The sequence below is a fragment of the Dreissena polymorpha genome, chromosome 2 (genome assembly GCF_020536995.1).
Source record: "Dreissena polymorpha isolate Duluth1 chromosome 2, UMN_Dpol_1.0, whole genome shotgun sequence".
NCBI classification, from domain to species: domain Eukaryota; kingdom Metazoa; phylum Mollusca; class Bivalvia; order Myida; family Dreissenidae; genus Dreissena; species Dreissena polymorpha.
Window position 1 is genome coordinate 20,745,809 of NC_068356.1, and position 22,909 is coordinate 20,768,717.

At 32.5% G+C, this 22,909-nt stretch overlaps 2 protein-coding genes across 2 annotated transcripts; one reads left to right on the forward strand and one right to left on the reverse strand.

Moving 5' to 3' along the window:
- Window positions 1–2,085: 2,085 nt before the first annotated feature.
- Window positions 2,086–3,809, reverse strand: LOC127869573 (uncharacterized). The gene is made up of 4 exons (XM_052412228.1): window positions 3,573–3,809; window positions 2,990–3,178; window positions 2,685–2,732; window positions 2,086–2,189 (listed from the first exon to the last, which is right to left on the reverse strand). Exons 1-4 carry the CDS (start codon window positions 3,715–3,717, stop codon window positions 2,086–2,088), a joined length of 486 nt encoding a protein of 161 aa, XP_052268188.1. The 5' UTR covers window positions 3,718–3,809.
- A 296-nt stretch (window positions 3,810–4,105) lies between these two features.
- On the forward strand, window positions 4,106–10,532 carry LOC127869575 (putative uncharacterized protein DDB_G0282499). The gene is made up of 7 exons (XM_052412229.1): window positions 4,106–4,118; window positions 4,789–4,861; window positions 5,174–5,911; window positions 6,491–6,672; window positions 6,925–7,015; window positions 8,135–8,290; window positions 10,426–10,532. The coding sequence occupies exons 1-4, from the start codon at window positions 4,106–4,108 to the stop codon at window positions 6,498–6,500; spliced, it is 834 nt and encodes a 277-aa protein (XP_052268189.1). The 3' UTR covers window positions 6,501–6,672; window positions 6,925–7,015; window positions 8,135–8,290; window positions 10,426–10,532.
- The last annotated feature ends 12,377 nt before the right edge of the window (window positions 10,533–22,909 follow it).

The following is a 22,909-nucleotide window of genomic DNA, read 5'->3' on the forward strand; positions in this document are numbered from 1 at the left end:
TGATGTGATTCTGGCCCATTATATAATTAACTAATTGATTCCCAACCATAACAATATTACGTTTATCCCCCTGCATGTACATTTTCTTATTTACACATCAAATGTTTATATGTGAAAATGGTTCATACGACATTTATGTTTGCACAATATATCAATAACTGATCATTCAGTATCTAGTATACTTTAAATTAAACCAAACGTTTGTTTACATATTTTATTCCTACGACAGCAACCATCAGCGTTCGACAAAATGTCATCAATGTGATTTCTCGACTTCATTTACAGTAAAATATAGTATTGCCTGTCCGCGTCGTCGCATTTTATAGTAATTATAAGGCCGGATTGATAATTGTCGGCTCGGGTACTTCTTAAAAGTACACCGGATACTTTAAAATATATTATCCCGAGTACGAAAAATATACTCAAACGTACCCGAAAATACTAGGGCTACTGTATATTGGTCTTTGCCAGATTTATTTTTCAAATTAATTATGTTAATATTCTTACAAGTTTTCTGTGAAATTGCCTCTTTATTATTCGAAACTCATACTCAAAAAAGCATGGTGAGGCAGGTTTTGTTCAAAGATAATTTTGTTTCGTAATTCGCTAGCGCGTTTTACGACATTGGATTTGTGTGGGAATAGTGCTCGGGTACAGCCTAATATTGGCCGAGTGAATGCAAGCGTATTTTCCATACCTGGTATAAATTGAAGTATACATAAGAGTACACGTTGTCAAAGGATTTCATTTTAACACGTTTTTCTTTCATGAAACAAAACTAATTATATAAGTTCATAAGTTCTTTCTTAATATATAGTTTATAAACAGTAAACATTCCACATCATTTTCACATTTTGGACAAAATAAAAAACACGCATAGCATTTACAGTACGAAACTTCAGGATTTAATCATGTACGTAATATGTTAATCCTCAGCACAACGAGCATGCGGAAGCTATCGGATATATGTACGAGTTTGACTGTAAGCCACTGGTCAAACTGCCTGCCCCCAACGGTTGGCTAACTCTTGCGTATGACCATCAGGTAAAGATTAGTGTGCTCAAATACTACATATGAGTCGCGTTCTAAGAAAACTGGGGATAATGCATATGCGTAAAGTGTCGTCCCAGATTAGCCTGTTTAGTCCGCTCAGGCTAATCAAGTACGACACTTTCCGCTTTTAAGACATTGTTCGTTTTAATGAATTATCTTCTTAGCAAAAATCCAATTAAGGCGGAAAGTGTCGTCCCTGATTAGCCTGTGCGGACTGCACAGGCTAATCTGGGACGACACTTTACGCACATGCATTAAGCCCAGTTTCTCAAAACTTATATCAGTTAATGTTTTATTATTTGAAATTTGTTTTCTTAAATAAATCGTCCATTAAAGGGATTAATTCACGAATTTGGCAATTTTAAATTCACCATCGAATGTTTTAAACTGATAGATTTCAACTTAAGAACTTGAACGATAGAGTGTTATTATTAAGCATCTAATTTAAGTAATTTTATTTTATTTTTATTCGTCTGTGACCAAAAATGGCCGTTTCGACTATCTTTGAACAAGTATTTTTAAAGGTATCACGGCAAATCGCTATATGCGTAAACAGAGCTAAAAGACATCAGCAGCCAATTGTATAAATATGGATAACTCTTATCCAGCGGATAACTTTTGGTTATCTTCAATTTTAGGATATCTTTTTCGGTTAGCGATTGTATAAAAAAATAGTTATCCAAAACGGTTCACGTTCTGGTTAAGTTTTGGATAAGATTTAGCCAAGATATTTGACTTTTTGCATTTGGGAAACATTTTGTAAGAGGCTGTAATTTTGGGCAAACAAAATCACTGATTTCAAAATGTTAAATTTTGTTTTGTATAAATGTGTAAGTAAATTATTACTATTGTTAAAGCCATGTTTTGATGCATGTACAACAATAAATAAATAATACTTGATTTATTGAGTGATAAATTGTTATGTCATGTCATTTGTGTGTTTTTCTTAATGCTCCAAATTAATTGCTTATCATTGTTGGATGAAAGTGAACATTAATGACAAGCTATCTAACTTTCCTTGACATGTTGCTATTACAAAGTCATGTATTTAAAAAAGTAAAAGTAACAATATAACTTACCATTTACTGTTTCATCATCGTCGAATGGACGAATATCGTCAGCAAAGTTGAGGAAGTCTAAAATGTAAATACATGAACATCATTGAAATATATATAAAAAATGATTTATACATATTTAAATACTATTAAAAGTAACAATATTATGTATTCCCCTTAAGTAGCCTCATTTGCCTTGGCAAACTGACCTACGCCGATGTCGGAGTCGTGGAGATGTCACATACAAGAGCATGTAACACTTTTATAAACAAACGCATGATTTCTCAGATTATAAGCATACTTGCAAGAAAGAATATTAATAGTACGATTATAATGCCAATTTCTCGCTAATCATTAAAGGCATTTGCGTACATAGTATTGATTATTTTAGTATCAATTAACCTACGAAAAAAATGAACTCTTCTAAAAGACTACACAATCTAGAAAATTCTATGCATAGAAGCGTGTAATGTTTATTAGTGACAGTGTGATTTTTAAGCGACATGGAGGCACATGGAATGTGTTTTGTTTCTTGCAAAGGAAATTAAAATAAATTGGATTTACTGCAGTAATTACCATCCAGTTGGAGCAGCTCAACAAATCCTGTTGCGCTGCGCACTGCACCTAACGAGAATAAAAATATGTATGGATTAAAATGGAATTATGTGAATATATTGAATGAAAGGTAAGAATAGTTAGATACATGTATGTAGCTGGCACAGAAAAATTACGCACTCGACAGTGTAATTCTTTTTAGTGGTTTATGATTTAGGTATAATCTGATTGTGTTGTATTTATAAATTAGGTACAATTGCAGTGGAGCTTTCATAATCAATATAGTTATTTTTTTTTAATAATTAAGTACGCGGGTGGTCACATACCGATGGTGGTTTCGGATTGAGAAGCACCCGGAATCCCACTGAAGGACGGCGTTTCCTTCATTGTTTCAATGATTGACATCGTTACCGTGTCTGCGGCTTTCATCGGTTGTCCGCCACCTGTCTGCCGGGCGTTTTTTCGCTCCATCGTAAGCGACTCTCTGGCCTTCGAGACCATTTTCCGATATTTTTCTAAATAAATAACACAATAAAATTACTGATTACATAATTGTGTCTTATTCTATCTCGGCATCATATTACAATCAGTCACTCGCGCAATTTGAAACTTGTCAGATATTTACGGAAAATGCTAATTGTTCATTTCTGAAATTGAAGGAATGACAATAAGCTCTATAAATTTTTGTAATTATGCATAATCTCTATATATTAGTCTCTAGAAATTGTATACGGATTCATATTGCGTTTCAAACGGCGCTATGATTACATGCGCACGGACGTTGTTCTTCGACTTCGGCATGTGGAATACTAACACCTAAATGCATCAGTTAAGTATTAATAAATACATATATTTACATATCTCATATTAACGAATGGCCGAAAAATATCAATGTTGGCGTTCGCATACCTTTCACGTCGTCAATCGTGCGACACGCACGACCGACGGAATTCACTTTTTCCGTTATTTCGGCCCACGCCCCATCTTGAATTTTCTTGGTGACTGGTGTTGAGCCGCTTGAAAATTTCTTTGTCAAAACTTTGTCAAATTTCATAACACCTTCACGGATTAGAGCAGTTTCCTCATGGGAAAAGTTAACTGAACGTTTTTTTACGAAGCGAAAGCGTTTCAGCCATTTTGTTGTCGTCTGAAATGACACTTTCCGCGAAACCGTCTTGACCGGAACCAGATTAAATATGCATTGTGGGTTTTTTATGTTTGGCTAACTTTAACCAAATCGGATAAAGATATCCAAAGCGACTTGCATTTTTATACAATAGGATAACCACGTTGGATAACATATCCAAAAACGGATAAAGTTAACCAAAGGTTATCTTTTGGATTGGCTAAAGTTATCCATATTTATACAATTGGCTGCTGGTTATTCAAGTACTAGTTATGTTCTAATATAGTATTTTACAAAAGTCGTTAATCTAATATACATGAAACTTCTCGGTAAAAGTTTAATATAAGTAAAAGTATCATTTTATTGGTGTTAATTAATTTTATTTAGGAGGGTTTAATGGGCATTAGGATCGGAGCAAAATAATTATAAATGAAAATTATCGAAAATGCAAACAAAAATAAGTAGAATATAGATTTTTTTAAATAAACATTTGAAAATAATATTGCAATATTTTTGTTAACAAATATTGTTCACTATTGTTATATTGATTAGTTACGATCGAAACTGCTTAAACATAATAGTTCAATAAACTGGATAACATTGTTTGAGTGCTTAAACACAATAGTTCAATAACTCACCTTTATCTGACCTCTATTGCAAACAAGAATTCTTTACATTAACTGGACATTCATTCCTCTATTTAAGATTAAAAAAAAACAACTTCTTGTAGTTAAATACAACATACGATTATAAATTTAACATGTTTTATTGCATAACTATTCCATTTGCAATTTCTCATTTTCAGAAAGCCTATTCTCAGACGTTATAGCATTAAGCATGCATTTACACACGTTAACACACGTTTACGACATATATGTGCACTAATGCTTGTTCAAGACAACAATACTATTTCATATATTCAACAATAGTTTGTTTACAAAATATTTAAGACATTTTGATTGTTTTCCCAACCACCTAATTCGTAAGTGATTCTTTAAGGTCGGCTATGTGACACGGGATCAACTGGTTACCACTCAAGTCTGTCCTGGCCAAGCTTCGGTTTCAGACATTTGTAGGTACATATACATTATGTAAAACGCTTCAGTCAATAAATGCTTATAATACTAATTAGATCGGTGTAACATTTATACCATTTTATCAAATATCAACTGCATAGAACGTATCTTATTAAAACAGAAACAAATCAATTAGTACGTTTTAATCGCATATCATCATTATTATTGTAAAGTAATTATAACAATAATGTGAATGGTGTGCACATGGAATGCATCGTTCTTAAACAACTAGTCGCTTGCGACACATGCTGGTTGTTTAGTGGTCATATCAGAAGTTACATTCTCGTTTTGTGCTTTTGCCACGAAAGTAACTACACTACTGCCGTCAACAACAACAGAACACCATACAAGATCAACTACAACTATGACGACTCCATCTCCAACGACAAGTACTACTACAACGACCATAAAAACAACAAAGATTGCAACGACAACAACACCTACACCAACGACTATTCCCACAACAACAACAACAACAACACAACCTACACTGACAACACCTGCTTCAACACAATCGATAACAACAACAGCAAAAACAACATATACATCAACGACTTCTCCCACAACAACAACAGTAACAATAACACATACATCAACAACACCTATTCCATCACCATCAATAACAACAACAACATCAACAACAACACCTACATCAACGACTTCTCCCACAACAACAACAACAACAACACAGCCTACATCAACAACTCCTTCGACAACAACATCGATAACAACAACAGCAACATTAACATATTCATCAACGATTTCTCCTTCAACAACAACAGTTACAACAACAACTTCATCAAAAGAGCCTGCTCCAACAACATCAATAACAACAACATCAACAATTTCTCCAACAACAACAACAACAGCATTTACAACAACAACACCTACTCCAACAACACCTACTCCAACAACATCAATAACAACAACACCACCAACTACAAGAACATCAACAACACCTTCAACAACAACAACTTCAACAACCCCAAAACCAACAACAACTACCGTTCCAACAACTACTACAACAACAGAGCCTTCTATGAAAAGTAAGTAAGAATTTGAATAGTTAGAAATGCAAAAACATTATAAAGATATTAATTTGCGTTGTTTACGTTTAATTACTGAAATAATTACTGAACTGCCATAGATGCTTTTTCACCAGTTTTATAAGGGACTATCACTACTCCCACATTCACATACACTGCTGTAAATATATCAAACATAGCCTTCAATATGTATATATGCTTATATGCGATACGTTCTGATAATGCAATTGCAATGACACATTTAAGTGACTGAGCATTGTGTTTTTAAATTATCATTATCGACATGTTTATTTAACAGTCAATCACATTTAAGAAAATATGAATAATTGATTGCAAGTCCTTTGAAAATTGTTGTAACGATGTGCATCGTGTGTTGTTGGTAATAACATGAAATAAATAAATATAACGTGTTGTCGTCTGGTGTTTATGTACACAGTGAGGCGTCTCGTTCAAAAACCTTGATAGTAACGTCCTGGATCAATTTATCCAGTCGGATTGCGTTTTTTTTTGTTAGATTACAAAACATACGTTATTTCCCATCCTATAAACGAGAAGTAAACCTACATATGACCTTGTCAGATCGACCTGACCTATGCTCAGCCGTTGTGCACATGTACACGCAACAAGAACAAGGTGCGCTCACTCAGTACGGGGACCATTGCTATCAGCTGGTGCCGCACAAGCTTACCTGGACAATGGCCGAGATGGACTGCCGGTCCAAGGGTGGCAATCTCATACGACTCATTGGCATCGGTATACAGGTACATATCAGGCGTAATTGAATGACTCGCATGACTGAAAGTATAATTAAGATATAAGCGCATGGCATTAGTGAAGGTTATAACAATACTTTACTGTTCCAGCATGCAAACAACTCCCTAAAGTTTCATGTCGTTACTAATAAAATATTATGTCAAGGTCATTTGTTTCATACCTACACACAATGATTTCAATACGGGAAAAAACACCGAAATGCAATAATTGTAGAGATTGGTCGCGTTTTATAATTGCAGACTTATATTTATAACTGGGTCCATTCGTTTCGCTTCACGGCACCGATATGGCTCGGACTCCACGGCTCCGGTGAATACCATTGGATAACAGGTATTTGTGAAAGACTGCTTACAATTGTTTTGTTTTATTTAATAGAGGTTTTCTTAATATGTATATGTGTATAACTTCACATTCGTTAATTCTTATTGTGCCTTACATGGCTTACTTCGTTTTACCTAATAAACTTTGTATACACGCAATTCTGATACAGAATACAAAAATAATTTGTTTCGTGTACATTCAAAAGTTTATATAGCTACTGTGTAAAGGGCAATATGAGCCTTTCATAGCCTCTGTAAATAATTGAGTCTCGTCAAGAGAAAATGAGTTTTATGCCATATGCGACCAGTTTAGCTAAAGACCAGGGTGCGCATAAGTATAGACTGATCAGGAGCCTCAGACAAAGATCTCGTGGTCTCATCAGAGAACATGGAAGCTCCGGACCAGACTTCTATATTGCGTATGCCGGGCTGAAGCTACGCTAGCCGAATATGGCATAAGACACATATTTGCATGACGCGTCTCAATCGTTGTCTTTCTAATGAATCGTTGAAATCCACTGCATCAGAATTGAAACTATACGATACATATATATCTTATATATGTCTGGTAATATGTGTAAACAGCATCTTTTTAATTTATCTGATTAAAATACATTTTTAAAAATGCAGAAAGCACGTTTTAATAAAGATTTTTAATGAAACCTATTAAAATCTTTAGCAATAACATAGCGCGATTTAATTAGACTTTTGCTGCTTTTTTACTGTCTAAATACATTAACAAATCTATAAAAATAATCATGACAGAATCGTAGTGTTTCAGAAGAACTGACATGGTGCAGACGGCGCCATTAAAAGAAAGTTATTTGTCACGAAGGAGATATCAAACAATTCGTTATTAAATTCGTGGCTGATTACTTGTCTTATGTCAAGATAATTCTCGAGATAATTGATCAAAGTCGTTCGAAAAATAAATACTTTACACAAAAGTCAATGGCACGATAACAAACCAAAAATAATATATACATAAACACACACAAACAAATTGGCTCGTGTAAGTTATAAATAAAATATTCTAAACCTAACGAATACTATTGGATTGGAACTGCAATGAATGCAATGATCTAATTAAAGTCAACGCAACTGCAACGTATGCCATGTATATATTTAGGAGACTCCTTAAGGTACTCAAACTGGTATTCAGCAAATCCCGGCATGCAGCGTGAGCATTGTGCCTTGATGAAGCCGGATTGGCCATTCTATGGCAAATGGGAAGTGGAGGACTGTGATTCAACTTCTGTAACGAACGCATTCATATGCGAATACAGTATGTAAACTTTAGAGATTCCATATTTAGACATATGTATCTAGAATTGATAATAATTAATTAAATACGTATTGCGAATATGGCTGTTAATGCCATATTACGCCAGCGTAGCTCCAGAACAGCCTGCGCATCAGCGCAGTTGATGCGCAGTCTGAAAGAAGCTACCGTGTCCGCTAATGAGGCCATGAAACATTGCATCACCATATAGCGGACAGCGATGCTCCAGGACCAGGATGTGCGGTTGCGCAGTCTGGCCTGGAACTACGATTGCCGCATATTACGTAAGATCTGTTTTTGTTTGGACAATGGTGAAATAAAAAATACATCATTAGAAAAAAAAAACGTTTGTGCTTGATAATATTTTAAGTTCCAAGAATTCTAATGTCGTAGTTGTTTTTAACGTAATCAGTCGTACTTATTTATCAATTTCCAAATTTGATTTAATTCAACGCGTTATGAAAGTATTAAAATGGTATGTTGCGATTACGTCCGCCGAAAACGGCTTACAAGTATAAGTGAATACCTATATTTATTAATAAACGTTAAACAATATTTTGTCATTTTTTAACGATCCATATTCCTAGGCATGGCATTCAAACGTAAATTGAAGAAAGTCTTTTCCAACCTTTTAATTCATGAATAACATTCCTTCCGACATCGCTTCTCTTACAAAATCAATATAACGGAGACTCAAATAATAGCTATGAAACTTTTATCAGTCTTATATCAAGATGTTCGTATGGTTGCATATAGCGCCGTATCGTTCTGACATTCTGCGGGTTTGAAAAAAGCAGTGAACGTCAAATATTCCCACCAGGTGATCAAAAAATCCTCCGATACGCCAACAAGTTCGCCCTGCCTCTCATTCTTGTGGTTGTTGACTTGATGTCGTTTAGGCGACTTTCAGACATGCTTAAACGCCAACACGATTGGAAGAAAACTATACCTAACAAAACGCAGGAAAAACGCCAATACGAACATTATGTCATGTAGCACGATTTTTTCGCGTTTTTGTAGTGTGTTGGGTTTTCGTTCTGTCATGTTATCGTGTTACATATAAGAAGATCATGCATTTTTTATGTTTATGTGTAGCTATACATTCATGGCTAGTACATAATTATTATATGCTTTCCGGAGGTCTATAGAGAAATATCAGTGAATTAAAACTAATAATTTCACTGTTTCAATCGGTGAAAATTATCAGTGAAAATTATCGATAATTTTCACTGTTAACTGTGAAATGACGTCATTTTTTGACGAAATGACGTCATTATCCCAGCGAAATTCTTTCGTTAAACTCTTTAACAATGCAAATAAACTGTGAAAAAAGTCTAGAATAAAAAGAAAATGTGTTGGATTCGGTGGAATATCGAATTTAATTCACTCGTGATCATAGAAAATATATATTTTCACTCGTGGCTGCGCCACTCGAGAAAATACTATTTTCTATGATTACTCGTGAATTATAATCGATAATCCACCGAATCCAACAAATATCCTCTGTATACAAGAGTATTTGTTTTTTTAATTACTTTGCCTTAAGACCACATCTAAATTTACAATGACAAGGCATAGTCCACACCTATATTTGGTTTGCTGTAACTTCACTCAGATTTCAAATAACAATGATTAGAGTTCCTTTTTAATTTGTCTATTTTGGTAAATGGTGTTTTGGATTCTATGTAGGTCTGAGTGCCATATCTGGTATACGATTTGCTTGATTTAACCTGCCGGATCTTACGGCCATGTTGTTTGATCAAACTCTCTATCTATGTGAGGATTGTAGGATTGTCTCAAGTCATGGTTCTCCACACAAAAGAAACTGAAGTTAAACTCTTAGCAATATGTGTAAATATTTCATGGCTGTGTTTTATGCATATAATATGATATATTTTGTGCAGGTTGTGACAAACAGTAAACAGCTCTCTGTGTTTGTGTGTCTGGCTCTCTGAGCGCTTGTGTCGGGACTGCTTAATGGATGACATAATTTGTACAATACTACCATCTCTTATAGCTCAGAATGCTGAGCGGCAATACATGTGTTTTACGATACTACTGTAATGCACTGTTATGTGTAATATTGTGTTGATGAGATGTAAATAAACTATTAAACCTAAATCTATTTATTGTTTCAGGAACGAGCGATGATGAAATTATTGGGTAATCAGGTCAACATTCCCCCAAAAAATGACATGCTTTGCGAGTGTATAAAAGCGCAATAAATTCAAATGAATAATTTAAATATTTACATAATACTCTACCGCTTAAACATAATGTTACACGGTGTGTTGCGTAGATACAGCTGTGGGTTGTTTAAAAGAATCAAATTCGGTAAAACTAGTATGTACTGGTGACACTCCGTGTAAAGTAGTTAATAGAGCAATTACGGTAATTATATATTTAAAAATAACCTGACAAGTTAAATGTCACGCAATGGTTTCGTTTATTACGCTCATGTTGAAGCAATGTATTCAAAACGACCATCACCAAAAACAATTTACTTGCCAGATTCATATCTCAAATATCCCGATAACTATCAAAATGGGAAACAAATCGTTAAAAACCGGTTTGAATTTCTTACAAGTCACAACATAACGATGTTTCATTGTTCTACGTTTTTAATTTTCATGCATTTGTATAAATGTTTACCTCGTCTGTTGAATATAGCGTTACAAATGTTCTTCATTCGAAAGAATGCACTTTAAACTCTGAAAAAAAAGATAATAAACGAATTTTGCTCTTAAAAAAGCAAAATACGATACCTGAACTAAAACGTGTTTATGAAACCAAAACATATAGAATGTATTGTGTGTGCTGAACAAATGAACAGAGAAATATACATTACACTATATGTATGCTTTGAATTTTAACGCAATAAACTGTCTTAATATCTGTACGATATTTGATGTCATGTACCAGGTGTTGTAATAGTTTAGAGAGAACATAATATTTAAAGTTAGTTTGTTAATGACATTTAAAATTCGAATGAATTATATTGTATTATTCTATTAACAAAACCGATAACGATCGCATGTTTGCAGTAAAAGCAAAGGTAGTAACAAGGCAGTGTAACATTAAAACTGTCAGGTTCGATTATTTGCCCATCTCTCAAATTCCTTGATAATGATCTGAATGCGTTAAATCGCTGCAACCAGTGTCGAATATCAGAGAGGCTGTAAAATAAAGGACTATCAAATAACACGTAAATAATTAAATACAGAAATAGGAAAGTACCCCAAACCAGATTGGAAGATGTGACAAAAGTCAAAATAACGATCAAATTACAAAATAAATTAAAATGAAATTAGCTATTGGAACTCAAACAGTGAAAGCAGGTGAATCGAAAGAATTGAAAATTAAATGTTGTTTTCTTCCGAGTTTATTGGCGTTATATACACAAGAGCAGTTTATTTGCGAATGTTTAACTGGATTTTATGTTGATATTGTGCGCTTTTACCGATAACGAACAAGTTATATAACAACAATTATATTATATACAAAGTGTGTATAATTTTGAAGATTCAAATTAAGGTAAGATTTTTTTTCTTGTTTCTATACATACAATTAAGGTACATTATTGAGTAAGTACGGACACGTGTCATAACCTACAAAAATTAGCCTTTATATTGCGCTTCTAAACAAACAGGTTTTAGTTAAATATTATACATTTCGCGAAACCAGTCTTAATTTGTTATTGCGGATTTAATACAGCGAAGACATATTCTATGACTGTAGTTCTATTATAATGCCGAATATCAATGATGAAATATGGGCTTGGTTTAAAATTGCATATTTATAAGCAGCTTTTCAGAAATAGTTATTAGTCCTATGCCATTAAGAATATGTCTAAAATAACAGAAAGGATGGTTCTACAATAATCATATACAACGGTAAGCAATTTCGTAGAATTTTATCAAAACGTCAGCCAGAAGATGATGCAGGACTTACATAAGTCAAAACCAGAAATTAAAATAATGATCGAACATTTATTAAGGATTATGTTACACGACAAAAAAATAGATCATAAAAGGCGAAAACAATCTCGATTTTTTTTTTTAATTGATGAAACCACTTTTTAACAAGCAAAATTCTTTAGCAACTGCAAGATAATACGTGCAAAAGCCCGCGAAGCGGGCGTTGACCGTTCATACATATGGAAATTTAGACATAAATTTACATAAGAATACCACATATGGACGCGTCTCAAAAAAATTGCCACTTGACATATATTTTTGCGATGCTATTTATGACCTTGAACAAATAAAAAACACTTTGACATATGCTAAATCACATGTAAATACATACCTCAGGAAAAATTATATTAATGACATCATAATTGTGTAGCGAATCGCACTAAATATTCTCGCATTATTTTTTTTTCTTCGCAACCGTTCCAGAATTAAGACATTACTCAATAATCTCCCCTGAATATTCATCTTAAGTGGGTATTAGCCGAAGACTGGTTCACTACATAAATTGACAGTCTTTACCAAACACAATTTACGTGAACATTACCCGTCTTAAATATATTGCCGAATCTCAGATTTCTGTCGAATTTTTTTGCTTTGATCTTTCCGATATCTTATTGTTATTATTATCCTGACAAATCACAAACGCTTGTTATTTTTTTTTTGTTTTAAACATTATAGTTGGCATCTTTATACTTCCAGTATTATCGCGGTATTTCAATAACGACACCCTACTGTTTACTTGTCAGAATTCGTGACGCATTTTCCATTCGCTCTCAAAAAGAAGTTGTACGTGTGATCATGAGCAATATTCTGGTAAGTTGTCGTTGTTATCCATTAGAAACACATTTATTCACAAAATGTAAAGATATTCCGATCTAACTTTTTAGTCGTTTAGCTTTAATTTTTAACGTATTTACACATCGTCTGCTCGCACTATACCGATATCCCGAAAGGTTACATATAACTATAATAAGTTTAGGCATAAAACCACAAAATCTGATACCTTTGGATTTTCTTACCACAATTTAACGTAAAAAATCTTCCAGATTCGAAGTCAACAAAAAACAAGACATTAATAAATTGTCTGCATTATTGATCAGATTTTAAGATATTTGTTGGTCTTCCGTCTTTAGAAGCTGTTCTGCCAAGGCAAGAGCTGGGCATCACACACGCCATTCTATCCAGCAAAACTGACAGTGTTGGTTTACAGAAATCAACAAAGGAGGGATTCCTGAACTATTAAAGTTTCCAGGCTATACACACAGTTATTATCTGTGGTGATCTTTATTGGTTCTGTTGGTTTACTTGGATGGAACATGTGTGCACTTTTATAGAACTTTGAAAAGTCTATATCTGTCTATCTATAAACAAAAATCAGCTATGGTATAATACGATCAGATGTGCAAACAATGTCAAAGGGTTGTTAAATTAACAATTTGAAGGCAATTATGCTGAAAACATATTAAAGTTCCCATGCAAATTTAGTCTGTATATCGACAAGTGTCTGCCAATAAATGTCAAACTAGTAATACAAAACTTACAACAAGTATGTAAAAGCACTAAGTACCTGTTGTGATCATTTTTAGTAAGATAGTGTAATTCTAAACAGTAGCAAATAGCGTGTTTACTAAATGCATAATGCAATTAATGTGATTTTCTTTATATTGTGTAATTAATAAATTGGTTGTTACTTGTTAATCAATGATAAATGTTTTATGGCTAGTACAAAACCAGCATTGTTAATTTTGTAAAAGGTAATAAACTAACACCACTTTGTAATTGCATATACGTAAATATTCGTGTACTGTAGGTTGATGACAGTGTTTTAGTATTACTTATTTTGTAAATATTATTTTATGTGCAAATAAATGATGTGAAGTGTTTTGTATTTCCACACAATGCTACATACCTGTTTATATATGTACTGTGTTATGTGTTAATTGAATGTTTAAATAAAAAATATGGATGATATAACATGATGCATTCTTATTTTTGCATTCAAATTGTTACTATAGAGCTAAGTGTATGCAGTTTAGACTGTGAGTTAATTGCTACAAAATGGCTTGTTTTTTTAGTGGCGACAAAATTTAAACTATTCAACAATAGTTTGCGAAAGAAAATTAGAATCCTGCCAGATAGTTGTCCATGTCCATATATTTATTGAAAATACATGGTTATCAAAAAAAAACTTGAAAAGCTTTTGCCCGTAAATTAGGTAGCACCTATAATCATATTAATTATAGTTGTAAGTGATCGAAAAAAATCCTTTATGACAATATCTAAGAACAATGTGCCTGATTAAAACTAGGTTACAACGAGGCTCATTGCCTTAACGATACGGTAACATTGTCTAAAAAGCATATTGTATTACAAACATATTTAGCAACACAATCACAGCAAGCAATTGATTTTGGAATGGAATTGGTTCTTTTTTTTGTAAGATCTCTTCAGAATTATTTTGAGCAAGGGAATCTAACCATAATTGAGATTTATAAATGTCATACATATTGAAATAAAATATGTTTAAAGAAAGAATATCTTTTGTTACATGGACATAGTTTTATTGCAAACATAATAATGATACCTTTTTATAATATACATAATTACCAAACTTGCTTTGTCAAATAACGTTTTATTGGAGAAACCACTCGACTAATAATATATATAGTACACCGTACAGAAAACAAGATATTCTTGGTCTCCTGCTTATGATTGATATTGAAAAAGCATTCGATATGCTATATTGATCATTTGTGCAGAAAACATTTTTAGCTGTAAAATTTTGACCTGACAAAAAACCTTGGTATGACTTTCTTGATAAAAATGCAAAATCCGCTATAATCCAATGTTTCTACGTTTCATTCGGCGCGGATTTCTTGTTAATATTTTTTTATTTTATTTGCTGACTAACTCTTTTGTACACTTACAATAACACACATATACAATTTATTACAATAATGGAAGTAGAATATAAAGTGACTCAATTTGCAACTGATACCACAATTGTATTGGTTATTGAAATAATAATCCTTATTTAAAACTCTGCACAATATATGTCATTTCTTGCTTAATAGTTAATTAAAAACAACCCAAAGTAGCATGGAAAGGGAAAACAATCAGCTTTCAATCAGCTAAGAAAGAATAAAAACAAATTGAAAATTTCAGTGAAACTAAAACTGGTGCATTCTGTAAAGCAATTGTTTTTGTTCCAAAAGGTATTCTTCAACACCAACTGCTTTTTAACTTGAAGGGACCGTCATCCACGAATCACGAAAAAAATAAAAATTCTAAAATACCGTATATTTTACAATTATTAGTTTATATTGATTAAAATATCACGACTGGTGCATTACATTACTTGAAAAAAGTTCATATTTTCAGCATATTCGGTAATAAAATTTCGCGATTTGAAATCGAAAGTGCATCGCGAAATTATGTGACATACATAACAATATATATATATATATATATATATATATATATATATATATATATATATATATATATATATATATATATATATATATACACTATAAATAACGCACTTATATTGATAACTTTATATATAAAAGATATACAATTCACTACGCATGCACAATTTGCATTCCAGGGTTTACCACGTGACGATGATGATCAATCTACTTGCATTATTTATAATTTACTGGTAGTTAGTTGCCTGGTACACATACCCAGTAACATTTTATTACCGAATATATGCAAATATGAAAACTTGACAACTTTTTTCAAGTAATGCAATGTAGCAGTCGTTATATTGTTATCAATATAAATAAATAATTGTAAAGAATACGGTATTTTATAACTTTTCTTTTTTCGTTATTCGTGGTTGACGGTCCCTTTAAGGCTTTCTATGGGAAATGTAAGTAAATGTTTCCATCTCCTGATACAAGGCAGGCTTACACTTTGCGTATGACCTATTCGATAAAAATGTAGACTTCTTATAATAAATAAAAAAAATATATTATCGTAACATTTTCTGTTTGATGTTACATGATTATAAAGCCTATCTGTAATGTATAAGAATTTAAATTTGGAAGAAATATCCAATAGTTTGCAATCATAAAAAGGCCTTTCAAAGTTCCTTAATTCAGAACAATACTAATGCATGTTTTTTGGGGCAAGCCGATGCATGCAATGTGAATAAAACCGAAAACATGCCTAGCGATAAAACAAGTTCTATTTCACAAACGATTATTGACAGCCTTTTCCATTAAGTATTGTTTCCAGTGTTGTAACATGTATAATGTTCTTCTTGAATATATAGAAAAAAAGTTGCGCTGTCAAACATTATTGTATTTATGTCAAGTTGTATCTCTATATATGCGATATGTATAACGTATCGTTGCACATATCTTCAATGTTGTAATATTTCAGTATGTAGGGGCCTAAAGCAGTAGAGCTGTTTTTATCAGGCTAGACACATCTTTGGCTTGATATTTTAATATTTATAGATAATATAAAGAAGTGAAACTCCAGCTGCTGGGGCAGTATTGCATTCTCATTATAAACAATTAGTTGGTACTTGATTTAAGGCATGTGACAAATTGCCAAAAACAGTACAAAACAGCAAAAAACGAAACAACATACACACATAGAAGAATAAAGCTGGGGTCACCACATTAGAATGGTCAATTAAAATCATTGGGGTTCTAAACCGGTTTTAGAGCGCTCAAACTTACACCTGGCCCAGCAATATTCATGATACATATAAACCATATTTCTAAGTTAATGTATTTTGAAACCTATACTCTACTCGTTTCACAGATTTTCTATACCAAAGACACATGTATAATTGCAAACTTGTTAAACCCCCAATGACCGTTAGATTGACCCTTACATGGCGCTGATCCCATATTTTGGAATTTAACTATTATCGTTTTGTTATAAAAGTAATGGATATGAACTAAAATATATATCAATGTATAGTTTTTGGATTTTCAATGTTTGCTATATCGAACACAACCTTCCGTTGAGAACGGAAGATGATTAATACAATTATAAAATGACAATCTTAAAGATATTTATATATATGTAAAGACCGTTTTCGACCTTGCTTGGAAAGATATTTTGAATGTACGGTGTTGCATAGAAGTAACATTGTTTGCAAGTGACTGAAACCACTACATGGCACTACCAAGATAATGTAAGAATGATTTTCTTAATACATATACAAACCTTTATTGTATAAAAGCTTTCAAATTAGTTTAACCGTACTCAACAATATAGTCTGTATATATATTACATCAATATACTTGAGCACCTATCCACATTGCTATATGTACTTTGCCTAAAAGACCACCCTAGTAGCCTTTCTAACGGAGAGCATGTATCAAAATTCATAATTTTGAATGCACAATAGTTTTTTACGTTCTTAATACCAGCAGTTTCAACTTGGACGTCGTTGGTCTTTAAGGACTTATTTTCAATTGAATTTAATTATCCACAGCAAACAAAGTCTGAGATTATTAACTGTGGATGTTGGAAGTTGTTTTGAAACAGAAATCATTGTTATAATCCCACAAAAGCAAAGTTGAGGTTTGGTTTAATCAAACATGACCATACATAAAAGCTAGAATTGTGAGGACATTCTGAACATCTGCATGAGTTGTTATGGACTTAATTATTGTCAGCATTCACATTGCTTTAAATTACCGATTTGCATGTAAACACATATGAAGATATAAAGAGCGTAAATTTAAGGTAGTAACCTACGTATATAAGGTTAGTCAGCTATTACGTACAAATTGTACCTACCATATGTGAACGCACAACTAAGAAACGAAAGTGTACAAATTCTTTAAGGAGCGAAACTGTGTATGATGTTAAGCTAACTTAGCACCAAATCTCACTCGATGTCTACTTGCTTAAAATAAAGTTTCTGTGGTAAATATTTCCATTAGCGTATATCAATACAGCTTCTTCCGTTTTTAGTGTGAACGTCAGCTCACACTAATGTTACAGACCATATTTTGCAAATCAGTATGTGCTTAGAAGCCTTAGGTACGGTATGGAAAGACAACCACTGTCTGTTGCAGCAGACGACAAATGCTGTATAGAGCGTCTGCTCGGAAAGATAACCACCAATTCTGCCTGTTTATAGTTCACCACTGACTAATAGTGTTTAACAGCTAGTAAGACGAGATTGGCCACTCTAGTGTTTATCATTGAAATCTGTACATATTTGCTGCTTTCAGGGAAAACGAGGCTTAATGCATGTCAAATAAGATTAGCATGTGCATACTGATTAGCCTGTGCAATGCGCACAAGCTTATCAAGGACGACATTTTACAACAGCGAACACCTACAGTGCCTTCAGCGCTTTGATAATATTGATGTGATCGGTTGGTAGCTATACTTGATCCCTTGATAATGTCTCTAGAGACTGTTATTTGTATATGTATTTAAGTTTATCGTTCCATTAAAATGCACATTGATGTTATTCAAGACTATTAATTAATATAATCTATCTATTATGAAATATTTTAAATTACTAATACTTGCGCATACATGTATATCTTTCCTTTCTTAAAATGTTTTGAAAATGTCAGATATTTTTATTAAGTCATTTACAATATATATATATGGTTAAATTAAATTGTTATTTAGACACAACCGACCAATTAAAATATGTTTTTTCCCAAATATGCATTTTCCGCCACGAGTATTCATACGTAAAAAAATATTGTCACGGGCAAAGGACAAAATACAATAATTAACGCGATATGAGCAACTTTTACTGAATGTATTATAGTACACCATCTTCAGTAGACATATCCTGCAAGTGTCATGTATTTATCGCCTATATGGGCCGAAATCAAATTGATTGTAGGCACGACACTCAAACGTCATTGGAAGGATATGTTTTTATGTATAATAAATTACGAAAACGTTAGTATTTGCTAACATTTACGTTACCATAGTTTTTGAAGAATCACTGTTCGACTATGGAAAATCATGTTAATGTTGTTAACATGTTAATTAACATGTCATGTTAATAATGTTGTTATTTAAGCAGCTCATGTCTGGATTCTGTTAAAGCAATTCTACGTGAACAGGACTGCATTGGCTATGTGGGGTATTAAGTTGCATTACAACTTTAATTGGAATGTCAATACTTGCATAACATTATAATTATAAATCATAGTACATGCCTCTGCTTCAAAAAGTTTTACGAGCGGCAAAACATGTTTTAACATGATTACTTCCTCGTGACATTAATGATTATTTCTTTTTTTTATTTAAACATTCTATCTAAACATAATCTATTAAATCTCATTATAATAATTAAAAATTGTGTGATGCACATATATGCATAATTTATTTTAAAAAGTCATATATGCAATTTAAATGTCCCTTGATTTTGAAAACAGTCATTTCCACATCTGCAATATTGAAATCCGATTTTTTCCGAAATTGTTCCTCTATAATATATATAAGTTTTCAAATCTAATAGTGATGAGAAAAAGAAAAGTAGGATACCAGTTCGCAATTCCGATAGCCTATTATTAAAAGAAGACTAATTATATTCAACGTTACACATGTATATATTGAAAATAGATTGCGTGATAGCATTGCAAATGGACATTTTTGTACTCAGTCGTTTATAGTTAATTTTTACGCGACTGTTTTGTCTATCACAATTGTTTTAATAAACTTGAATCCTTCCCTTAATGCCCTCAAATCTAGTGAATCTAGTGATCGTTTCTACTTCTGTAACGTTACGTGCGCTCAGCATAAATGCATAAGTTATGAAGGTATTGAAATAAAACTTGTATAATAACGAAGATCAGTGAGAAGTGCGGAATACTCTTAAGTGACTTTTTGTTATAGCTGTTGCCCACAGAGTGAAAATCTTACTCTCTTCGTTGACTATACAGGCTGTTCAGACGGAGTAAATATTTCAAAGACCACTCTGTCTTCGGTCAAAACATAAATTCGTGGACATTTAAGTCTGAATATCAATGTAGGGTGTAAGTTTCAACAAGAGTCAACAAGAATAACGCATTATGGTGTTTTTTTATGAAGTTGTGTTTTCAACGTATATATTTCCAAAAGCAACAACTACCACGATCCGAATACTGTGCATTCTTGCATTTGTGCATTTTACCTATTACATAAATTAACTATATATTGGTGTGTATGTAATGTTACCTTTTTCTCTTTTTCTTACACATATGATACATCATGTCGGTGATGCAATTAAATGGGAACAATGCCAGTAATTTAAAAACTCGACAGGTAAAATTTCGTATAATGTTTTTATAATTTCTATTCAAGGTGGTCATAATAACATACCATCCTTATTAGCAATTACATTGACCGATTCATGTCTCGTTAATCTTGATAACCATCTAAATAGGACAAAATGGCTTCAAACGGGTTTCGATCTCAAGCCAGCCACAACGTAACGACGGATTAAATTACTCGATGTATTTTTGAATTTATTAATGTCGATGTTTACATCATCTTCAATAGCATAAAAGTGCGCATGAAATCGTTAATAAACTTTCGAAAGAATGACACACGCACACTGATATTGCGTTTTTAACTAATTAAAATAAACAATTTAAAAAGAGCTCACAAGTGTTTAAAGAAAAGTTAAAAACATTTATGAGCATATTTAAAACAAACGCAAGTATATTCATACACAAATTGACAACTCTATTCTTAAGCCCCATTAAATTGTATTCAAATACATAATACAAGGACACGATATTAAGACCTTATTTAACGAATCAAGTCCAAACATTTGCCCGGTAATACTCGAAGTATAAGGAACCTACGTCGAAAAATTTCAAGCATTTGTTAAAGTGATAAATTAACACACAATCAATTGTGCACGCGCAAACAGAAACAGCCTTAAAAGCCTGAAGTTATACTAAAATAATGAATTACTAAAAATCGTATTGATGCTTTATAATGAAACTAATTTATGCATGACAATGCAAAGAAAAAAACTTGAGGATGATTATCAGTTCATGTCTCAAATTACAAGCTATATATCATGATCCGTTAAACCGATGCAACCATTTTTTTTAAATATCAGACACGCTGAAGCATACATTTCTCTTGAATAACGCAAGATTAATTAATTTTATAAACGGTGAGTACGCATATTCTGATTTATATATGTGACAATTGTCACAATAAGGATTACATTTCAAAATAAATTCCATTGGAATCAGCAGAAGGAACTCACACAGAGCACAGACGTATCTGGTTTAACACGTTAACATTAATGGTACGGCTGTGTGTTGTGTTGAATTGAATGTATATACAAAAGAACTTTATTTGATAATTTGATATCCCACATTATATAAGAGCGTGTTATGTAAAAGATAATATGTATAACATAAAATTCATTATTATGATTATAACTGTGTCATAATATTCGAGAACAATCAAGACTTACATATAGTGGTGTTGGACATTCGATAAAAAAGTAAATATAAAAAACGAGGTAAGAACTGTTCTATTAAGCATGCCAAATATCCTTAATAGCATGTGATTTGTATTTATATAAACAGCACATTTTCTCATAATTAATAAACTTACTGCATTACCTTGGTAGGCTGAATATGCATGCTGAATTTGCTAAATAAGCTGAATGTTTCAACCAATTTAATATACTTTCTAAATATACTTAATGGGCAAAATTCACACACGTGCACGCTTGGCAAACCGTAAGCCAAAATAGCTTTTTCACAGCACAAGGTTTTATATTATTGCACCGCGGGGCGGGGTATCCTAGCAAATACGTTATATTAAAAACTATATGAAAACATAGCATAACGCGTTAGAACATATGTACATAAATCGCATGTTAAATCGTGACTGGTCCCAAACTGGCGTATAAGCTATTATATGTATTCATTCAGCTTAGTACTTAAGATGATAGCTATCGAATAACTTATCAAAGTTATGCCACCCTTAAGTACTCGATATAAAGAATCAAAACGACTATAAGTGCTTCCTGTATGTTTGTATGAAGTCCTTAATCAGTTAGTATTAAAATAATGGGAAACAAACTCATTTCTTGGATTTAAAGTTTTGAAATAAAGAGAGACAGGTTTATTCCAAATTAACATAGCAGGTGCATGACATTCATCATGGTTCGTTGAAATTAAATCAATGTTTGTTTTTTAACAAATATTATAAAAATGAAAAGTTGGCATTTGCAACATTAAACATTGATTGAATTGAATTGTTTTAAAAATACAGTTGAATTGTAAATTAGCGACTCCACACAAACATACAGCTTTTTGAATGAGTGTTGTATTTCGACATAAAATTGTTTTGTTTCCCTATCAGTTATTGATAAAGAATTCTCCTATGTTATTGTTTGAAATTATTTCAGTCTGTAGTAATTAGCAAAAAATGTAATGTAAGAGATAAATCTCGCCATTGTAAACTCAACTAAGTTGTGGATTGTAATTGTCAAAGATCGCTATTGTATTTCCAAACAAAGTTCGATACTTTAAAATGCACACTCGTTCCAACAAATTATTTACATTTCAGCACTATGTATTGTGTGTATAAACAGATGATAAGCATTTTGTAAAATTTAAGGCTGATATTAATTAAGTGAATACGTTGTTGTTGTTTTCACATCCGACACATTGCCTGCGAT

Bases quoted from the DNA above. Each gene is read 5' to 3' on its own strand.
- LOC127869573 (XM_052412228.1), bottom strand. From the start codon at position 3,717: ATGAAATTTGACAAAGTTTTGACAAAGAAATTTTCAAGCGGCTCAACA. The intron at 3,179-3,572 runs GTATGCGAACGC...TTATTTATTTAG, and splicing joins CACGATTGACGACGTGAAAG to AAAAATATCGGAAAATGGTC. The intron at 2,190-2,684 runs GTAATTACTGCA...TTTACATTTTAG, and splicing joins TGAGCTGCTCCAACTGGATG to ACTTCCTCAACTTTGCTGAC.
- LOC127869575 (XM_052412229.1), top strand. The intron at 4,862-5,173 runs GTAGGTACATAT...TTGCCACGAAAG, and splicing joins AGCTTCGGTTTCAGACATTT to TAACTACACTACTGCCGTCA.